The sequence below is a fragment of the Globicephala melas genome, chromosome X (assembly GCF_963455315.2).
Source record: "Globicephala melas chromosome X, mGloMel1.2, whole genome shotgun sequence".
NCBI classification, from domain to species: domain Eukaryota; kingdom Metazoa; phylum Chordata; class Mammalia; order Artiodactyla; family Delphinidae; genus Globicephala; species Globicephala melas.
Window position 1 is genome coordinate 8,144,361 of NC_083335.1, and position 14,729 is coordinate 8,159,089.

Here is a 14,729-nt window from a genome sequence, read left to right on the forward strand (position 1 = left end):
GTCCATCACACAAACCTCAAAACCTTTGTTACGTTATACATTTGTGAATGGAGCATACCTGGCAGATATATTCTGATGTTCAACCAATGCAAAAGCCAAATAAGTCGCTTTGCTATAATATTACCACAGTTACAGCAACAAATGCATCTCTCTCCCTCTCATTTGTTTTGACTCTAGTCTTTGGTAATACAGTAATAACATCTTCTTTAATGGATTCATAATTTCTATTCCTTGGATTTGCATGTCAATCTTTCTCTCATTTTACAGATAAAGATTTATTAGATCACCTATTGTATTAGATAGAATTTTATAATGAAAAACAGTTGGCTCCTGTGTGGGTGGATGTGTGTGGTAGGGGGAGTGTGAAATCAAACTTTCTTTCAATTCCTAGAGAGACAGCTCTATTTGAATTGTTTTTATTGTTCTCTCTAGTTTTAATTTTTTAATGCTGATACTAATGGGCATTAATGGAAAAGTATTAATATGTTTTTAAAAGCACGTTTTACCCTTAATATGTAAATTATATAAAGAAGACCTAAATTTGTAAACATTTGAACAGTATATATATCAAGGCAAAGAGGATGGTTCCAGTAATAGTTTGTCATTAATTCCTCTCAAGAGTGTAAAGAATTTTTCTAACTAATTCAAATGTTTATTTTTAGTGAATATTTATTTAGTAACTGAAAGCTAACTACAGCACAAAATAACTGTATAAAGTTTATCCAATAAGACATAATATCATTTGACCACATTTTCAATATTTCATTTTGCCTATTAACAGCCCAAAATATGGCATTCATGTTTTGAAACAATGTCACTATTTGGCACAGAAGTCTATTTACACGAGAGCTCGTTTCATTTGCCATTTATTCCAATAACTTGAGAACAATTATTTGCAACTAAATCTAACGGTATTTGTACAAGTACTTTCAAGCTAAAATACTGCTAAAAAATTCCAACACACATGCAGTTTAATTTGTTTACATAATACCATATATTTATTATAAAACCTGTGACTCTAAGCGCTTTATAGGATCTGAATACAGGAGTCACTCTACCCTCTAACGAATCATGGCCACGTCTGACAGAGGAGACGCTGCTGAGCAGAAGAGTCCTGTGTTCAATGGAGTTGAAATGGGTTGGCTACTCAGACTGCTCAGGAATGTTACTGCGCCATCATAAAATCGCCCCATAGCTCAAGTCACACGAAACTGCCGCGGATTTTCAAGTATAAGCCCTTAGCAACCGAGAAACTGGCAGCACAAGCAGCATTGGCAAAACACACTCTGATTAGGCAGGTGGGCTCCGTTTTAAGCAAAGTCGATATTGAAACTCCAAACATACAAAACAGATAAATTACAGAGTGATTATTTGTCTTATAAAATGGTTTTCTGCTTTATAAAAGGATTCACAAGTTTCCTCTAACTGGCAGCTCTCCTAATGCATTTAAAATACAATTTAACTTACAAAACTTCAATTTACACGTGACTTTTTGCACAACCATTGTGAGAAGCAAAGTACACCTATATACAGTACTTAATTTTTCTCTCTCAGGATTTAGGTAAGTGTCTTATTGTCTCTGTAAAAGACAATTAAGCCAAAATGTTATATTTTAAGCCACTGAAATAGAAAGTAAATATTGCCTTTAAAACATGGATATTCCAGAAAATGTAAGTATATTTGTGATTTTTGTATTTACAATTTGGGAAGTCATCTTTACAATGTAGATCGTTAGATAGCACAAGTATATAGCTATCTTCAGGCCATAATATTGGTCCCTCTTCTGCAGAAAGTTGTTTTATTTTATTTTTGTGGGTTTTCTCCCTTTGTAGCTGTGTAACTCTAAAGAGATGTTAATGGTGGTTACACAGTAGCTAACCTATGATATATCAGTTTTATACTTCATTGCACAGAATCACCTTTAAAAACCCAACTTCCTGCATTTCACTGCTGTTCCCACTGTTTACTCCGGGTGATTGTCATTCAGATAACATTCTCCTTTATTAGCACTAAGCTCTCTGTGGGGTGGGGGGGTGAGGAGGTGGGCAGAGAGCCTGTCTACTGTATCTCTGTGCCCCCTCAGCACACAGCACAGAGCCTGGCACCTAGGAAGCAAGCACTCAAATACTTATTGAATGAATGAAGAAATGACTGGATTAGGAGAACTGTCTGGAAGGCTTCCTTCAGTCTAGCATCTAATCTAGTATGTTTCTGGAATGCATCCAATCAAAATGAATTTCCAGAGTCTGAAAAATCACAGAACCTCCCTCTTTTTCATTATACACTTTCTGTAAAATCCATAAAACATTGAGCCCTTGATGACATGGAAATATTTAGAAAAATTAAACCACCTTAGAGGTCAGAGGACAAAGCAGAGGAAACTGAAGGGTCATTTCCTTACTCACCAACTGCTGGAGGGAAGTAACAAGGCACACAGGTTGACCAAAGTCCAAAACCAAGTTAGACTTTTGGCAATTGCGTCCAGACTGAGAAGTGGTGCTTTTGAGTGTTTCAATACAAACTTAGACACAGGTATATTCAGAAACAGAGGAAGCAACTAATTAAGAGCTAAAATCAAAGTGAATTACCATTTGCCAGACATATAGATCTGTTCCAGGCAGGGCCAGGGGAAATCGTATTCTGTTGGCTGGAACCATTTCACTGTGCTGATGTTCATACCCATTACAAGCTGCATGTGAAATAAAAGTGAAATAGCAAAATCCAGCTGTAGGAGATAAAAATAAAACTCTTATATGTTTGAAAGCACTTCAGTGGGTAAAGCAAAACAACATAGTCAGTGGGGATGCTAATAAGTTAATCAAATTAAAGTGTTTGTGATTGCATTAAAAAACAAAGCTTCACAGTATATGATGTATTATGCCTTTAAATGAAATAGTCTGGACACATTCAAACGATTTCATCTTAAAACCTAATACAGAATAAAGTAAATATCTAAGAAGCATGAGAATCTAAAATTAAACCATAGTTATTAAGCAAAAGAGTTTATGAATCTGAGTTCTTCCAGGAGGCCTCTTTAGAGTCTGGTAACTAAATGAACAGTAAGCTATCTCTGCTTACAATTAATGAATTAGTTTTTCTATGGATAATGGTGTTTTACAGGAATGACTTTATTTTCAGGAGAATACGAACACTGAAGTGGAATCACCACATCAGTAGTTCTAGTGATAGAATGTCAACCAAAAAACTATCTTAATAGAATATGTATACTAATTTGCCTTCATAATCATTTCCCCAAATACCTACCTCTGTATTCTGCATTTATCATTGCACCAAATGAGAGCAGCCACGAGAGAATTTTTGAAACTCTTACATATATAAGAGGAGGTGGTTTCCAGAAGCTATCTCCAAGTTCAACTGGTAAAATACTCTTGCTCCTCTTCTATGAAATGTAAAGTCTCTGTACATTAACTTTCCTGTAGATCATTTCAGCCCACCATTTTCAATTGCAATCTAATGGATTTAAATAAGAATTACGATCTCTAATCAAAGAATGAACATTTTAGCTTGTCACTGTAGATATTCGGAGACTTTAGGGTATTAAAGGCATTTTTTTTTCCTGAATGTACTTTACATATATATATATATATATATATATATATACAATTACCATCTATTGTTAAATAAAAACTATTTTGCACCAGTAGTTATTAATCCAAATAATTTGGATTTAAGTAATTTCTAATTGAAAGCCTATCTCATGAATTGTTTATAGTGACAGATAATAAACTATTAGTCATTTTAAAGCTTTAAAAGTAAGTTATCAGGATCCACTTCAATTTCCACATGATAATAAAGGATTATTATGTGCAGTAACCTATTTATGAAAAGGAAACAGTGTGCTTCTTTCAGACGCCATCAATTGCTTTAATAAGGAATTGAAAAGCTGGACTACTTTATATGCAGATCACCATTCCAGTTGCATAAGGATTTACAATAGACAAAATAAAACTATTTTTTTCTAAAGAAGGGCTGTTTGTTTAAATCACACAATAATATTTGCATCTAAAAATTATTTACAGGCTAATAAGGCTTCATAAATGCTATGTAGACTTGGTTAGTTAAAATCATTTTAATGCTAAGACCAAAACCAAAAGCTTGCTGAAGCTGACAAGGAAAAATTCAAGTAACCCTTGCCTAAAGAAGGCAGGAAAAAAAGGATGCCTACTTTCTTGGTTTAGGTACTTATTAATCAGGTTGGAGATGCAAAGAGTACATCATTTGATAGCACCCTGTTAACGCTTCCATAAGCTCAAGGAGAAAACGCTGCTTTCTCTGAAAATGTGAACGTTGAGAAGGATTCTGAGTCTAACCTTTAATCCTAAAAGAAACAGAAACTAACGTATACATTTGTCTCTGCTGCCTTGAATTTGCAAAGAACTTACTTGGGAAGTCTTAATCTCACCTTTGAAGTCTTCCTTCAAGGTATGTAATGGCTCATATGTCTTTATTAAATGAGGTGTGTGGCGGCCTCTACTGGTGTGTGTTTATAGAAAATGTTTCAATAGGCAGAAAAAATACTAATTTCAATTAAAAAGTTAGAAATACAGACTCTCATTTAAATATATAAAAATATCTAATGCAGAAAAAATATATTACAAGTTGTGTAATGTACTCTTAATTAGGAAAATAATCTAAAACACTGACCATGTTAGTGTAAAATAACGATTTACGGAAGGGCATTAATTGTTCAATTCACTCTGATATTGGGTTAAATATATTTTATTAATGAATTACTAATCCCAACTGAGGCATTTTATTACCTCTAGTCCACTGTTAAGTCCCCTTAGTTGACTTAAATTAAATCACTTAGAACAAACCCAAAGGAAAGGAAATATTTTACAGTTAAATCTATAAAGTCCTAGAACTAGAATCATTTGATGACATGTCGGTTTCTATAACTCAAGCAAACTGTACGTTGACTTAATATAGCTGACATTTCAATCTATTTTACAGTGTTTTTAATTTTAAAAATACAACACATTAAAATATGTTCAATTTATCAAAGCTAAAAGCAACATTTAAGTAATGTACTTAAAGTGCAAAGGCACTTTAACACAAAGAAGTGATGCCTAGTGACTATGCTTGGTAACTGAAGACGGAAATACCATATATCATTATTTACAAAAGAATTTATAGTCTCAAAAGATCTTTGGAGATCTTCTACAAAATACACTAAATATCCATTTTCATTTGAAAAGTTTGCTTACTCTTTCTTCATTCACTATAATTCCTCTTCCCATTCCCACACTGGAAAAATAAAAGAAGAAAAAGGAAACAAAACCATAAACAAAATATATGAAAAAAAATGCACTGTAGAAACATTCATGTTCAATGATGATTCCTAAGGAGAGAAGGAAAAAAAAGGTGGGGGAGGGAGGAGAGCAAGAGAGAAATAATTTAAAGGAAAACTTGAAAAAGCAGTATCATTGCTTCACCCCATCCCCCAAACATCTTCAAAGTCCCCCATTGAGGCTGGGAAAGGGAGAACACAAACACACACGAAAGCAAATGCAGTGCTTCCAACAGTTTGGAGCAGCATCCTTTGATGCCAGAGGGTTGTAAATGATTTCCCTTCACAGCTGACTGATTGCAGTTTGTTTTTCCAGAACTTCGAGGTAGTCTGGTTCTGATTGCGGCTTAGCTTGCAGTAAAGGGTGGTCTGGTTTTGACTGCCCCACAAAGCATTTCCTGGGAGTTCCATATAAAACGGTTTTATTGATTCTGTCTTGGTTTTGGCGTCGAGATTCATACGAAGGGGCGAACTGCCTTTTAGGTAAGGTACAAAAGTTATAGTGGACGAGTCCTGCACTGGGGAGTTCCTTGACGCGCTCAGCGATATTCTGATACAGCAGCTCGGGCTCTCTTGGGGTGGCTTGCTTTTCTAGCAACTCGGTGGCACTTATAGTGTAAGCAAGTGTGGCTGGCTCTTCTTTCTTCTCCTCCAGGTTGCTGTAACTGAATTCTTGCAGGTTTCGGTAATAGGCCACTGGGTCTCCTTCCTTCTGCATGTAGATGGGGTTTTGGCACATCTGACCCACAGGTGGGGGGATGTAGTTATAGACGTGGCCGTCTGCTTTATCCTGAGTCTCAGTGTTATAAGACCCATACTGTAACTGGAAGGAACTTACATCTAAGTTGTTGGCACTCCTGGGAACACTTGGCACTCCCTTTCGGCGTTTCAGGACAAAGACGAATAGGCCAGCCCCAAAGCAGACAGATAAGATAAAGACAACCAGCAATCCTAAAATTAAGACAGAAAGTGGAACTTCAGTGTGTAGTTCAGGATAGGAACTGGGAGACACACTAAGTGAGCGAGGTGTGTCTGTGTTGTGATTCATTGACAAAATGGTTCCATCTGACAAGTTTGGACCGTCTGGACAAATAGCCTCCCTGCCCAGAAACTTCAGGATCTCCCCAGCGTGCTTAGCGGGAGATTCACAGGTCACCTCATTGATGATGACAGGGGAGTTGGCATGCTCTGTCCAGTCCTTTAGTCCCATGATGTCACAGGTGCAGTCCCACGGGTTCTCTTGCAGATCTATCTGGATAAAAGCCGGAAGCTGATCCAGAACCCCTTTCACAGGCAGGTGAGAAAAGTGGTTGTTTCTCAGATTCAGCCTGGTGAGGGCCGTGCCCCCAAATATATTATCAGGTAAGGACCGCAGCAGGTTGTTATTCAGAAACAGTAGCTGTAGGTTAATCAAAGCATCAAAGGTCAGCGGCTTAATTTCCTTAATGACATTATACTCTAAATAGAGATACTGCAAGCTCTGCAGTCCATCAAACATAGCCGGATATAGCACTTCAAGGTAATTGCCATTCAGATAAAGTCTGCGTAAACTGGTCAGGTTTGTGAAGGCACCTTCCTGAATGACTGCAATCCTATTGTTTCCTAAATGCAATAGATCCAAAGAACTGTATTCTAAGAGGTCGTTCTTATAGACAGTTTGAAGATAGTTCCCTGTTAGGTAGAGTTTCTTTGGACTGGTAGGTTTAGGCTGCAGGTCGGAGATATTAGTGAACTTCCTTTCTTGGCAGTTGACATTTAGACCGTTGTCCGAACTCTGAGAGGTGCAGACACAGCTACTGGGGCAGGTGAGGGGCACCGGGGACTTGGTCTGGTACACCATGATGGGTCCAAAGCTCTGCCTGTCTTTCGACACTGTGACCCGGGGAGTTGGGCGATTTCTCATTTTGGGTGGCCGGCTCGCTTTTGCAGCCCTGGTTGGGTTGAGAGCCGGATTCATTGTAGGTGACAGCCTTTGGACATGTGTGTCAACGTGGCCGCCCCTCTGACCGGAGTCACCGGTACTTTTTCTGGGACAGAGGTCTTGCCTGGTCAGCTGGGTCACATCTTTCCCATGCAATCTGAAGGGAGTTTCACAGACAATCTCCCCCACAAAAACAGTTATGGTGTCCAGCCAAGCCTTGAGAGGAAGTAAGTCACAAGTGCAATTCCACGGGTTTTCCTCCAGCTGAATCTCCATGATGCCTCCGATATGCTCGAGGACGCCGGCAAAAGGCATCACTTTCAGCCGGTTCCCTCGCAGGTCTAAGTGGGTCAGCAGGACGAAGCGGAACACATTGCTGGGCAGAGACAGCAGAAGGTTGTCATTCAGGATGAGCACTTTGAGCTTGTTCAGTTTGCTGAAGGCCCCCGCCTCGATGGCACTGATGTAATTGTAGTCGGCCTGGAGGTACTCGAGGCTCTCGAGGCCCAGGAAGGTGTCCTCCCTCAGTACTTCGAGCTTGTTGTTGTTGAGGTGCAGCCTCTTGAGGGTTTTCAGGCCGCTGAACGCCCCGGTTCGGATCTCCTGCAGCCCGTTGTTACCCAGGTGGAGAGTAACCGCGTTGGAGTAATTGACGAACTCGTTGGGGTACAGTCTCGTCAGGAGGTTGCCATTGAGGAAAAGCTGATAGATTCGATACTGGGGGGGCTGGAGCAGGCTGACAGTTGTAAATCCTTTGTTTTCGCAGTTAATATTCAGTACGTTTTCCTTCTCTTCGCACAGGCAGCGGATCTTGCAAATGTCTTTGGCAGTTTTGCGACTCTCGGTCTGTAAGATCCCGGCCACGGTTAACACACTGAGGAACCAAACGCCGCTCAGCATCTTTAGGCACCGTCGGTGTCAGCTCAGGTACCTACAGGCAAACCTTGGGGAGGGGGGCAGGAGAGAGCGGGATGCGGGGGAGAAAGAAACACGGAAGCCCGATTAAAATGGCAAAGCGAGGGGGCGGAGTGGGACGGAGGAAGAATGCGGGGAGTGGACAGCACGGCAGAATGAAATCACTGCGTTTTTCAAAGCGCTTTCTGCTCTCCTCCCCTCCCCCGCAGCCCACCCACACACGCGTCCCGGAACACACGCTTGCACCTGATTTCCCGGCGGGTCGCAGCCAGCCGCGGAGTCATTAGTAACCGAGTTGTCCTACTAAATCCAGCCCATCTCCTCCTCCTCCTCCCCTGGGGTATCTTGAAGAGATCTCGGGCGGCTAGCCCGTCCTGGGCTCCCAGCAGAAATTGCTTTACTTTTTTTTTTTTTAACTGCGCAAAAAGGGGGTGGGAAAATCAGGGGACTGGCGGCGGGGGAAGGGAGAGGGTGGAAGAGCAAAGACAGCGCGCGGTGGGGGTTACTCACACATCAGGAGAAGACGGGACCCCTCTCCTCTGCAGTCCGCTGGTAGTTTAGCATCTTCGGAAAGAGAGGGAGAGCAAGGTAAAAGGAGACGCCGCTTACGGAAGGATGCCCTGCTTTCTGTCGGTGGATTAAATTTTGCTGGGGGGTGCGCACTGATTAGGAATCCGGCAGGCGGCAAGAGAAGAAGAGGAGGGTTGGAGCGGCGGGAAGCTGAGCCCACGGGGACCCGGGGGTTCGACTGAGCAGGGAGGTCGCGAAGCCTGCCGGCTGGGGCGGCGGGCGGCGGAGACGACCGAGACTGGGCGCGCACTTCCAATCCGGCGGCAGGGGCACCAGTGCGCCCGGCAGTTTGAATTTGAGAGGCTTTGCAGGTTCCGCGGGACCGGGCTGGGGTGACGTCACGGGGGGAGGGGGCAGGCTGGGGATCGAGGGCGCGCAGTGGGGGAGGGAGGGGCAGATGCTTCCCTTCCCTGCGAGTGGCTTTGCAAAGCTCAAATCCCGGCTGCGTCAGTTGCTTCTGAACTACTCCACCTCCAGCCCGGCGGGCGGCGAGTGGCTGGCGAGCTCCTGGAGAGGGGGTTCTCCAGGAGGGGCACCGCCGGGACTCCTCTGGCTCCTCCGAGTGGTTTCTTCCACCCGCCCCTCCCTCCTGGCTCTTCCAGCGGGCCAGTGTGTGTGTGTGTGTGTGTGTGTGTGTGCGCGCGCGGGGGTGTCTCATTCCAGATTCTCGAGCAGGGGTCCAGATCCTTCCGAGTAAGGGATGTGTGTGTGTAGTGTGTGTGTGTAGATGTGTCTCTTTGCTACAGGACTGGGGCCCGCCTGCCAAACTCCTAGCTCACATGCTCTTGGTGTGGAGAGTGGGGTGTGTGTGCACCGGTGTGTCTTTGTGGGAGGGCGAGGAGTTCTTTTGGGGGATTTATGCTTTACATACAGAGCTTTGTTTCAGTGCTGAGAGAATTACTTTCTGGGTGGTGACTGGCCAGATATTTGCCGGGAATCTGAAAGCCAGCTCAACGTTAGCTTATAGACTGAGATAAACAACAACAAAACCCTTCTCCCCCTGAGGTTTATACTTAGCCAGATAATGAGGTTTAAACGTGTGCTTTTTGCCTGAAGGAAGGAGAAGAGAAGTGGGTGTCAGACAGGCACTGCCAGGCTGAGCTTCAGCTGGGAGTAGGAGCCCAGGAAAGGGTGCTGAGCCCTCCAGGCTGCAGGGTCAGGGAACCAGGGAACAGAAGGCGGAGATGCAGGAAGACTGGCTGCTGAGAAAGAGGAGGAATGAAAGGAGTCCTGGCCTGAGACTCAGGAGACCTGGCTTCGGATCCAGCTCTGTTGCCAGGTGTCACTTGTTTCTGGATCTTCCCACCCCCATGGGCAAAAGGGGTGGACTTATAAGGGTCCTCCCAGCTCTGACATTTAATCGGATTCAGATAACCTTTCCCCGGGATTATTAATGGCCAGGTGTTGGGTTTTTGCCTTCGGTATCTCATTTCTCCTTAATTATCTTAAGGTCCCCTGGACCCAGGAGTCTCCCAGTTGGAGTCCATTTGCAAGATGGGAATGTCTGCTGGTGCCCGAAAGGGCCAGGCGCTGCCTCTGGTGGGCATGGGGGAGATGAGGCAGCAAAAGCAGGGGGTGAAAAGAGAATGGGAAGAGGAAATGACCAAGCGATGTGCCAGTCCCGCCAGACACTTTAGTTGGCTCTCCCCGCCTCTTGGTCCCGCCTGCCGCAGTCGACACAGGGTCCCATTGCTGCACCAAGTGTGGCAGAGGGGCAATCGCATAGGCAAGCTGAGCCTTCGGAGAACAGAAAGCGCCCTGCTTCTCCCCTCCTCCTTCCCTAGGAAGCTCAGGTCCTAGGATTGTTCCACCCATACAAGTTCTTTCCTCCCCAAGAAGGGCTCTCATGGTTTATAAACTTAGGCACTAAAGCAACCTGTGGCTCTGGCCTTCTCCTCCGCAATTTGTCACGGGCGTTCTTCTTTCCCCCTGCTTTTCCTTTGGAGAAGAGCCTTGGGCCAGACATCATGAGACCCTCCCCATCCAGTAATTCTTGCTTCACCTTGGGCAACAACCTTTCCTTCCGGGCCCTCGAATTTCCCTTCCCTGTGCCAAAGGGCAACGGGAGAGTGACTGTCCACAGAGGGGGAGGGGGCAGCCCTGCGATGGTCTCCCACCCTCCATGGCAATTGCATCATTAGATGCGAGTGGGGTGATGCAGTGGGAGCACAATTAAGCTTCCTTTCATAGCAAAGGGGCATTTGTTTCTACATATTTCCAAATATTAAATATACATAGTTCCTAGAGAGATATGGTTTATTCATTCAGTCGTTCATTTAACAAACATTTATTAATTAGGTTAATATTTCATTGAAGTAGACGCCAACATGAGAGCTAGACAAGACCTTTGAAATCAGATTCATTTTATAGATGAAGACATTCCTCAACCAGGGGAAGTGCTGACTTGCTTAAGTTCAAGAATCTATAAAATTAGAAACAGAACCCAGAAGTTCTGAGTCCCAGGCCAGCAGTTCTCAAAAAAACAACTCCTGCTTACTGTGAATTAGACAACTATCTACCTAAACTTCAATAGTGGTGGTGTTTTACTTAAATGTGTTTTTTTTCTAAAAATTGTATTTGAAAGTGAAATACCAAATATGTGTTTCAGTTCTCAAATATCGTAATTTCCTTTAAGACACTGATGACTGTCAATACTCCTTGAGGACAGAGCCTATTAGGAATTGGTGGGGGTAGATAGATGAGGGGGCGCTTGAAATTCTTGATACTACGGGGTGAGGGAAACGGAGCGGTGAGGGCTGGGGTAACGGCACTGGGGACCCCGCGGCGGGGCGGCAGCTCTCCCTTCCGCGGTTAGCTGCCGACACGGGTCGGTGGACCCTCCCACCACTCCTGCGTCTCCCGCTCGTCCCTGAGCTTCCGCAGCCGTTTCCCCAAACACAGTTATCGGGAACAAATCAGCCTCCACCCCGATAAAGCACTTTAAGGAAGTTTCCTCTGGCCCCGCGTCTCTGGAGGAGCGGCCGCGGCACCGCGCCGGGGAGAGCGGGTTCCTAAGGCGGCGGAACGGTGCCGGGTGAACACGGAGCCCGCGGGAGGCAGAGGCGGACGCTAAAATAAGGCAAACGCTCCCCGTCCTCGCGGGGGCGAGGGAGGTAGAAACGCGAACTCCGTCGCCTTGGTCTCACTCGCATCTTCTCGAGTGAAACCGGGCTCGGGTCTCCGGGGCCGCCAGCGGGCGCGGCGAGTGAGGGCGGGCGGGCAGTACCCCTGCGCCCCGGCTGCGAGGGGGTTAACGGAGCCCGGCCGGCCCGGGGAGGGGGCTTCCACCGCCCGCCCGCCGCCGCCTTCGGCCCCCGCTCCGGAGTCCCTGGCCCAGCCCTTCCCGAAGGGCTCTTCCGGGCGACCCAGGGGCCGGGCGAGTCCCCTGTGGCCGGGCCCCATGCACCGACCGCTCGCGCAGCTCTCCCTGCCCTCACCCCACACCGCCGCGACGGCCGCTCGCGCCGCCCTCTCCCCCGGGCCCGGGCGCCGCGTCCTCGTCGGGAGCGGTGGCCGCGGGGCCGCACGACGCCCGGAGCCGGACCACGCCCGCGCGACTGTCCCGAGGCCGGACAGCCGGAGCGGGGGCGGCGGTCAGGGGCGGCCGCCCGCGCGCGATCCCTGGCGGATCGCGCCGTCTGCCCACGCCCGTTCCCTCCGCCTGGGGCTGTGGCCGCGAAAGTCAGGGGCCAGCGCGGAGCCAGCTAGTCGGCCGCGTCGCCGCGGCGCCCCCGAGTACTCAGAACTTACCCGGCGAGCGCGCCGCCCGGAGCTTCCCCCAGAGGCGCCCGCGGCATCCGCGACCCGGGGAGGCGCGGGAGGCTGCGCGGCCTGGGCCCGGCGCGGCCCGGGAGCGAGGGCTCGGGGGCGAGCGCGGGCGGCGCCCCCAAGGGCAGGCAGATCCCCACTGGAGCGGCTCGCCGCCTGGCAGCGCTTCTGGCAGGAAGGAGGGAGGGATCCGGGAGGGAGGAGGAGAGGAGGGCGGGAGCGGGGAGGAGGAAAGAGAGGGGAGGGCGGGCCGGCGGCCCCTCGCCCGCGCTTATCAATCACCCCGCAGATCAAATGTCCCCGCGGCGCACCAGGGAGGGGGATGGACCGGCCCACAAAGGAGCCGCTGCTCCGTTTCTCTGACCAGCGCCGCGGAGCTCTGCTCAAGCCTCCCGGCCCCCCTCGCCTGGAACTCTGCCCAGTCCCTGCAGCTTCCACCGGGGGCTGCGGATCGGACGCGGTCAAGTGAAATAGGATGGCACTCGGTCAGGACTGTTTGCTAGGGTACACTCTGATCACAGGGTGGAAGTTACGGACAAGTGAAAGCAGCCAGCCCTCCGAGCCGGACACGGTCCGGGACGGCTGCCTTCCCTTAACTAGTCAGCGCCCGGTCCTCGCAGCTTGCGGGCAGATCTGTAAGGACCTCCTACGAGGACGGTAAACACGGTATTTCCATATAACGTAGAGCCGGGCGAGACCAGTGCAAACGCTTTCACCAGAGCCAGCCCTTCGCAGCATTCCAGTCCCTGTTTCCGTTTGATTCTTTTCATTCTTCATGACGTTGCCTGGATCTACTAGAGCGGACTTTGGGCCACCCTCTCTTCCCTTTTCTCCTTTCTTTGCACTCCTGTTAGTAGTCCAGGTGGTTGTGTTTCGATAACGGGAAGGCGCTCTGGGCAAGAGTCACTGTAGTTCTAGAGGGAGCTGCGGTTTTCGCCCAGAGCGTTGCGGTTCCCTCCAGACCCGCTTTCCCCAGGGCCTCTCCTCGCCTCTGCCAGGGTCTTAGGGAGAAAGTTGCAGTTGTGTAAAGACTGGAGCAGGGAGTTGATTTGATGGCACCGAGACATTTCCCCTTCAGTCGTGGGGGAGAGCAGCCTTAATTAAAGTCGTCACCGTCCCCTGTCCTTTTCATACCCCCTACGGAGTCTGTAAAACCCCAATTCTTGAGAATATCCACCACCAGCTGGGTGGCAGAGAATAGGAGGGGAGGGGAGGGGAGGGGTGCAAAATTAGAGCAAAAACTAGCTCTGGGGCTAATGAATCTGCGTTGGGATTTGTCTGTTTAGAGGTTATTTCCTATACGTTTAACCCACGTTCTCCTGGCACAGACCTCTACCTCATTCTTCTCCTTACCCTGGGGAATCTTTTGTGCTTCTTCTTTCTCTTCTAGGCTTTCTTTTCATAATGGAGACCATGCTGGGCCTTTTTAATAGAAAATTACTGATAATCTTATATTATGCACATATGCAGAGTTTACCTTAGTAATAGTCCAAAGAATTATCTCTTATAATCATATCTCTGAGGTTTTAAGGATCATTACTGTTCCTTTTACTTCAGTCCTGAGAAAGCCTTTTTGAGATTTCCCTACCACTCAGATAAGTAATTTCAGAATAACACGGGTCTCAGATATGCACATGGGCAGGCTATTTTACAGTTACATATTCAGAAACATTGCCTTTCTTTATTAATATCCTTATTTGTGTAAAACATCAAACGTGCTATTCGCTACAGACTATAGCAGCAGCCTGGGCACATCATAGTGTTACTGAGAACAGTTAATACTGTTTCTTCTGTGTTTACCTCATTTCTGACTGTGTCATCTTTTCGTGTAGTTATTTAATGGGGGCTATAAACAACCACAAAACACAGAGCTGAGGGGCTATTCAAAGGCAGAAATAATGAGACAGTCATGCTGAAAAAAAGGAGACAGTTTACTGAGAAGGGTGGTGTGTCCCTAGCCAAAGGGGACACAAACAAAAGCCATAACATATACAGATTAGATGAGGAACAGGCTATCAATGATACAGACCGACATTTTATTTTGATCCAGTAGAAACTTGCAAAATATGGCATGCATCCATTTTAAGTAGCCTTGTAAGCAAGTCTAACATGTTTATCAGCCTTCAGAAAAGCATTTAGCAGCCTGCCTTTCTGCACGGGACCACACTGATAGTAAGATTTTTTTAAAAAGAGCAGACTTTTCTTTTTGTCGGCATAACATTTTCAAGTAGGTGGGTAGCTGTT

At 46.7% G+C, this 14,729-nt stretch overlaps 1 protein-coding gene across 7 annotated transcripts; it reads right to left on the minus strand.

Moving 5' to 3' along the window:
* Positions 1-711: 711 nt before the first annotated feature.
* SLITRK2 (SLIT and NTRK like family member 2) lies at positions 712-12,585 on the minus strand. Of its 7 annotated transcripts, XM_060292369.1 has the most exons (4): positions 12,468-12,585; positions 8,658-8,711; positions 8,394-8,563; positions 712-8,175 (listed from the first exon to the last, which is right to left on the minus strand). In XM_060292369.1, exon 4 carries the CDS (start codon positions 8,130-8,132, stop codon positions 5,595-5,597), a length of 2,538 nt encoding a protein of 845 aa, XP_060148352.1. In that variant the 5' UTR covers positions 8,133-8,175; positions 8,394-8,563; positions 8,658-8,711; positions 12,468-12,585; the 3' UTR covers positions 712-5,594. The 7 variants fall into 7 exon arrangements, 6 of the variants coding, with proteins under 6 accessions (XP_060148352.1, XP_060148353.1, XP_060148354.1 ...); XM_060292370.1 differs by lacking the exon at positions 8,394-8,563; XM_060292371.1 differs by lacking the exon at positions 12,468-12,585 and having other exon boundaries at positions 712-8,163; positions 8,658-12,145.
* Positions 12,586-14,729: the final 2,144 nt, after the last annotated feature.

What these genes read in the sequence shown, in the direction of transcription:
- SLITRK2 (XM_060292370.1), bottom strand. Translation starts at nt 8,132, where the DNA reads ATGCTGAGCGGCGTTTGGTTCCTCAGTGTGTTAACCGTGGCCGGGATC.